This window comes from Scomber scombrus, unplaced genomic scaffold (assembly GCF_963691925.1).
Source record: "Scomber scombrus unplaced genomic scaffold, fScoSco1.1 SCAFFOLD_128, whole genome shotgun sequence".
Lineage (NCBI taxonomy): Eukaryota > Metazoa > Chordata > Actinopteri > Scombriformes > Scombridae > Scomber > Scomber scombrus.
Genome location: NW_026910736.1, coordinates 75,963 through 82,764, shown reverse-complemented (window position 1 = coordinate 82,764; position 6,802 = coordinate 75,963). Strand labels below are relative to the sequence as shown.

The 6,802-nt window shown below is 49.0% G+C and overlaps 1 protein-coding gene across 1 annotated transcript; it reads left to right on the top strand.

Annotated features, from left to right (window-relative positions):
* Positions 1 to 221: 221 nt before the first annotated feature.
* On the top strand, positions 222 to 3,120 carry LOC133977277 (ecto-ADP-ribosyltransferase 5-like). The gene is made up of 3 exons (XM_062415376.1): positions 222 to 442; positions 1,486 to 1,553; positions 2,052 to 3,120. The coding sequence occupies exons 2-3, from the start codon at positions 1,488 to 1,490 to the stop codon at positions 2,745 to 2,747; spliced, it is 762 nt and encodes a 253-aa protein (XP_062271360.1). The 5' UTR covers positions 222 to 442; positions 1,486 to 1,487; the 3' UTR covers positions 2,748 to 3,120.
* The last annotated feature ends 3,682 nt before the right edge of the window (positions 3,121 to 6,802 follow it).

Below are 6,802 nucleotides of genomic sequence, written 5' to 3'. Positions count from 1 at the left end.
GTTCCACTTTTCTTCACATCAGCTCTAACTATCACGTTACCTTATTTGGCCATCAGACTCTGAGCCTCGCTGCCTGACATCGTAATAAACGTGATGATACGATGTGACTGTTTCACCAGTAGGACGTTTTGTCTTAAAATATGCTAATTAGTGGACTGTTTTGATAGAATGAGACTAAAGACCTCCCATCATTCAGGAGTATAAAGTCTCTTGTTCGGACGAAGAAAGAGGACTTTGCAGATTTTAGCAGAGTTTACATTAGTTGTCTTGTACTCTTTGTATTTTCCAGAGTTCAGCTCTTTTTTAAGAATATTATACTTTGTTTTTGTGCTAAAATTAAAACTTAAGCAGATCCATCGGATCCACTGAGAAGACAAGACTACTCATCTTTTTCGCACCAACCTTCCCGATCCAGTCCGAGAGCTCCTTCATCTGAGACACGGTAAAAATTAATTGTTCTCAACAATTCTTTTAAATGTTAAACTGCCAATTTGTACTCTAAAGAGAGGGTGACGCCTACGAGTGTTAACGCAGGGACCGGAGACCCCGTCATGGTCAGGCAGGGTCTCTTCCTCATTCCTACCGTCTTCCACCGCTAGGAGCCAACCGTCCGGGAGCCGTAGACGAGGCTCCTAAGCAGCGCCCACATTCACAGTTAGTTAGATGTCTGGAGTCCATTAGAACCAGTTAACAACTCCAATGACTGTACGAGAACTCGTGAATTATCAGATGATGTATTTTTACGTAGACTTAGAGTCCGTGGAGCCGAGCAGACGTTCATGTTACTATTTTACTCTGCGGTGTTGGACGGAGTTATAAGATATGGTATTACAGCTCGTCTGGAACACTGCTATGAAAATGATGGTTTATAAAACATCACGAGCAGTTTATTATCAGAGGCACAGAAAATAGTGTCTGACCCAACTCCGGTTCTCCATCCAGAGTTTCAGCTTTTACCTTCTGACTTCCAGGCTCACTCTTAAAAAACCTTTAACTTTCAGTTTAAACTTCAAAAAGGTTTCACAGGATAACAGTAATGTAGCTTCTTCATGACCAAATAAACTGTATCATTAGATACGGATGTGATCAATATTCTGAGTCAATGGGTTTGCACAAATCATTTTATCATATAAAGTACATTTTACCAAAGTTCACTACAACAGTATGCTCAACTTGTAATCTGTCATTTCCACAAACTGCACACAGGAAATAATATTTAACCCACTGACTCGATGCCTGATAATCTTAAAGTTAGTCACGCTTACGCCTTCATCTGCAGGGTTTTACAAAATCTTTAGAAAAGATAAGAAATACAATCATTTGATGGACCCTGGATCTTTATAGGATCATATTTAAATGATGGGTTATATTTGATATGTTATGTTGTCCAGTAGAAATATTACAGAGCTGCTGTCTAACCAAACAGTTTCCAGCATGTTACACTTCTTTATTTAACTGCTCATGTTGTTGTTCTCCTGACTGCAGAGATGGATCCTTCCCGTCTAATCCTCATCACTGTCGGTCTTGTTGCTGTAGGATTCCTGCAGCTTGTGGTGAGTAGCACATTCTGCTGCAGTCAGAGTGAAGTGTTCAGTTTTATTGTCTTTATACAACAGATACTACAATATACTACTAAAGAGTTTTCTCACGGTGGAAACAAACGTAATGATGTTTCAGAGCAGGAGGATAAACACACAGTTCACATCCTCAGTCCTGTGTTCAGTGTTTGCTTACAGTTAGTCAAACATGCTGCTTTCACTTCAATGTTCATCAACTTGTTCTCTGTATTAAACACACACCAGGATCTTTCTCTGACTTTAACCAGGCGCCAAAAACCACAGTCAGAAACACTTGAGTGTCACTAGCAGCAGATATCAGACTGTGTTTTATTGACACGTTCAGTAGCAGCATTTTCTCATCATGCTGACAGAAAACATTCAGACTTCAACCAGGATTTACTGCTGCTCTTTATATGACATAAAATCATCATTTCTACAAGTTACTCTGAATAAATCATAACATCTTTGTTCTTTCCTTCTTCTGCTCTCCAGACCTCTCAACCAATCCCACTGGACATGGTTCCTGAAGCTGTTGATGACATGTACAGTGGATGCAAGAAGGAAATGGCGAAGAAGGTCAACGACAAATACTTCAAAAAAGAGTTTCATGGAATATTTAAACAGGCCTGGATAAATGCAGGAAAGTGTTCCCACAAGAAACCAAACCCAGTGGATAAGGCTCTCAACAAACAGCACATGCACGCAATCTGTGCTTATTCATCTAAAATCATTTATAAAGAATTTAATGCAGCAGTCAGAACCAATAAGAACACCTACAGCAGCTCTTTCAAATTCCACTCTTTACATTTCTGGCTGACTTCTGCCATACAAATCCTGAAAGACCATCAAGGCTGTCACAATACTTTTAGAAGAACCAAATCTGTGTTCACCGGCAAAGTTAACAACTTGATGCGGTTTGGTACGTTTGCCTCCAGCTCTTTCGATAATACCTTTTTAAAATACGGTAGTGAGACCTGCTTTCACATGCGGACCTGTTTAGGAGCCTACCTGAAGCAATATGAAGTATTTGATAACAAAGAAGTGCTCATCCCCCCCTATGAAATATTCAAGATAACCCACATTTTTAATGGCCAGGGTACATATCCGCCTCTGCCTGACTGTAAGAGGGTCTTTGTTTTGCAAAGTGTTGGAAAGCAGAGTAAACTTAACTGCAGAGTTGCAAAGTAAGAGAGAGCAGAGTTTTCTCCAACTGATGCAGAACATGTCTATGTGCAGCAGACTGTATGTCTGTATGGGATCAATACATGTGTGACATCACACACATCTGTATTTACTTTCTTTACATTTTGGTTTTCTGTATTTCCTTTCTTTTTATTTTCATGTTTGTATTTTTATTTCATTAAAGGTTTGATTGATGTTGCAGTTTGTTGCTTTTTATCAATGATATGTGTTGCAGCAATATAACTTTGTGGTGTTGAACAATGATAATAAAGCTGTTTCTGATTCTACTGAATATTCTCATAATTCAAATAAAGATTAACATGTGAACAGCTGTAATGTGCAGAGACAACAAATAATCAAATAAAGCAATAAAAACTCATTGAGTCATGTTAATGATGATAAAACGTTTACAGCAGCTGTTTGAGTCTCTGCATCAGATGGAAATAAAAGGGTTAGGGTCATTCCCTGTCCCCTTGGGTTAGGGTCATTCCCTGTCCCCTTGGGTTAGGGTCGTTCCCTGTCCCCTTGGGTTAGGGTTAGGGTCATTCCCTGTCCCCTTGGGTAAGGGTTAGGGTCATTCCCTGTCCCCTTGGGTAAGGGTTAGGGTCATTCCCTGTCCCCTTGGGTTAGGGTCGTTCCCTGTCCCCTTGGGTTAGGGTTAGGGTCATTCCCTGTCCCCTTGGGTTAGGGTCGTTCCCTGTCCCCTTGGGTTAGGGTCATTCCCTGTCCCCTTGGGTAAGGGTTAGGGTCATTCCCTGTCCCCTTGGGTAAGGGTCATTCCCTGTCCCCTTCGGTTAGGCTTAGGGTCATTCCCTGTCCCCTTGGGTAAGGGTTAGGGTCATTCCCTGTCCCCTTGGGTTAGGGTCGTTCCCTGTCCCCTTGGGTTAGGGTCATTCCCTGTCCCCTTGGGTTAGGGTCATTCCCTGTCCCCTTGGGTAAGGGTTAGGGTCATTCCCTGTCCCCTTGGGTAAGGGTCATTCCCTGTCCCCTTCGGTTAGGCTTAGGGTCATTCCCTGTCCCCTTGGGTAAGGGTTAGGGTCATTCCCTGTCCCCTTGGGTTAGGGTCGTTCCCTGTCCCCTTGGGTTAGGGTCATTCCCTGTCCCCTTGGGTTAGGGTTAGGGTCATTCCCTGTCCCCTAGGGTTAGGGAGGTCATTCCCTGTCCCCTAGGGTTAGGGTTAGGGCATTCCCTGTCCCCTTGGGTTAGGGTCATTCCCTGTCCCCTTGGGTTAGGGTCGTTCCCTGTCCCCTTGGGTTAGGGTCATTCCCTGTCCCCTTGGGTTAGGGTTAGGGTCATTCCCTATCCCCTTGGGTAAGGGTTAGGGAGGTCATTCCCTGTCCCCTTGGGTTAGGGTTAGGGTTAGGGAGGTCATTCCCTGTCCCCTTGGGTTAGGGTCATTCCCTGTCCCCTTGGGTTAGGGTCATTCCCTGTCCCCTTGGGTTAGGGTCATTCCCTGTCCCCTTGGGTTAGGGTCATTCCCTGTCCCCTTGGGTTAGGGTCATTCCCTGTCCCCTTGGGTTAGGCTTAGGGTCACTCCCTGTCCCCTTGGGTAAGGGTTAGGGTCATTCCCTGTCCCCTTCGGTAAGGGTTAGGGTGTGAGCGTATTAGTAGATCTCTGAAGTCTCTAGATTCCCTGTTTGCTGAAATGATCCTGTGGTCGTGAAATGAGTCGTGATTATTGTACTTCTTGAAAATTGGTTTTCTACCTGTAATGTAAAGGGATGAATTTTTGAGAGAAAATGGTTACAAGAAGAATGAGGGGCTCCTGTGGTCACTGCGGTGGAGCACGAAAACGGACCGAGAGAAGGCCCGTGCATTTCCCTTCTCCCAGTCAGTTGGGGGAGGAGTTCCATTTCTCAAACTAACCCGGCAAAATCTAAAGTTTGAAACATAGATAGGAACCATTTTTACATCCGATGCAAACCCGAAAGCTCAGACTCAGCTCTCTGTAGAGACAAAAGCCTAGAGGCTGAAGACTAGAAGCCCAGACTGATCACAACCCAAAGTCAGGCTAAATGAAAAACTAGACCCAATGAGTAGGGGACCTGGGGGCTGGTTATAGCGTGCGGCCCGTGCATTGCCTTTGACTCCCTAGGCCAAACTGCCTAGTCATCGGAAGAAGTGGGGGGTGAATCATCGAGATAGAATAAAAACCCTGACCCTTCACTCATCTATTCAACCTGCACAGTGCTCACAACTGACCTATTAGCCTGAGCAGTGGCTAGTATAACTAGAACTGCTCGACCTCTGTAGGGCCTTCCTTGGCTGAGGGGTTAGGGTTAGGGTCGACCTCTGTAGGGCCTTCCCTGGCTGAGGGGTTAGGGTTAGGGTCGACCTCTGTAGGGCCTTCCCTGGCTGAGGGGTCAGGGTTAGGGTCGACCTCTGTAGGGCCTTCCCTGGCTGAGGGGTCAGGGTTAGGGTCGACCGATGTAGGGCCTTCCCTGGCTGAAGGGTCAGGGTTAGGGTCGACCTCTGTAGGGCCTTCCCTGGCTGAGGGGTCAGGGTTAGGGTCGACCTCTGTAGGGCCTTCCCTGGCTGAGGGGTTAGGGTTAGGGTCGACCTCTGTAGGGCCTTCCCTGGCTGAGGGGTTAGGGTCAGGGTTAGGGTCGACCTCTGTAGGGCCTTCCCTGGCTGAGGGGTTAGGGTCAGGGTTAGGGTCGACCTCTGTAGGGCATTCCCTGGCTGAAGGGTCAGGGTTAGGGTCGACCTCTGTAGGGCCTTCCCTGGCTGAGGGGTTAGGGTCAGGGTTAGGGTCGACCTCTGTAGGGCATTCCCTGGCTGAAGGGTCAGGGTTAGGGTCGACCTCTGTAGGGCCTTCCCTGGCTGAGGGGTTAGGGTTAGGGTCGACCTCTGTAGGGCCTTCCCTGGCTGAAGGGTCAGGGTTAGGGTCGACCTCTGTAGGGCCTTCCCTGGCTGAGGGGTCAGGGTTAGGGTCGACCTCTGTAGGGCCTTCCCTGGCTGAGGGGTCAGGGTTAGGGTCGACCTCTGTAGGGCCTTCCTTGGCTGAAGGGTCAGGGTTAGGGTCGACCTCTGTAGGGCCTTCCCTGGCTGAGGGGTCAGGGTTAGGGTCGACCTCTGTAGGGCCTTCCCTGGCTGAGGGGTCAGGGTTAGGGTCGACCTCTGTAGGGCCTTCCCTGGCTGAGGGGTCAGGGTTAGGGTCGACCTCTGTAGGGCCTTCCCTGGCTGAGGGGTCAGGGTTAGGGTCGACCTCTGTAGGGCCTTCCCTGGCTGAGGGGTCAGGGTTAGGGTCGACCTCTTTAGGGCCTTCCTCGGCTGAGGGGTTAGGGTTAGGGTCGACCTCTGTAGGGCCTTCCCTGGCTGAAGGGTCAGGGTTAGGGTCGACCTCTGTAGGGCCTTCCTTGGCTGAGGGGTTAGGGTTAGGGTCGACCTCTTTAGGGCCTTCCCTGGCTGAAGGGTCAGGGTTAGGGTCGACCTCTGTAGGGCCTTCCTTGGCTGAGGGGTCAGGGTTAGGGTTAGGGTCGACCTCTGTAGGGCCTTCCCTGGCTGAGGGGTCAGGGTTAGGGTCGACCTCTGTAGGGCCTTCCCTGGCTGAGGGGTTAGGGTTAGGGTCGACCTCTGTAGGGCCTTCCCTGGCTGAGGGGTTAGGGTTAGGGTCGACCTCTGTAGGTTCTTCCCTGGCTGAAGGGTCAGGGTTAGGGTCGACCTCTGTAGGGCCTTCCCTGGCTGAAGGGTTAGGGTTAGGGTCGACCTCTGTAGGGCCTTCCTTGGCTGAGGGGTCAGGGTTAGGGTCGACCTCTGTAGGGCCTTCCCTGGCTGAGGGGTCAGGGTTAGGGTCGACCTCTGTAGGGCCTTCCCTGGCTGAGGGGTCAGGGTTAGGGTTAGGGTCGACCTCTGTAGGGCCTTCCCTGGCTGAGGGGTCAGGGTTAGGGTCGACCTCTGTAGGGCCTTCCCTGGCTGAGGGGTCAGGGTTAGGGTCGACCTCTGTAGGGCCTTCCCTGGCTGAGGGGTTAGGGTTAGGGTCGACCTCTGTAGGGCCTTCCTTGGCTGAGGGGTCAGGGTTAGGGTCGACCTCTGTAGGGCCTTCCCTGGCTGAGGGGTCA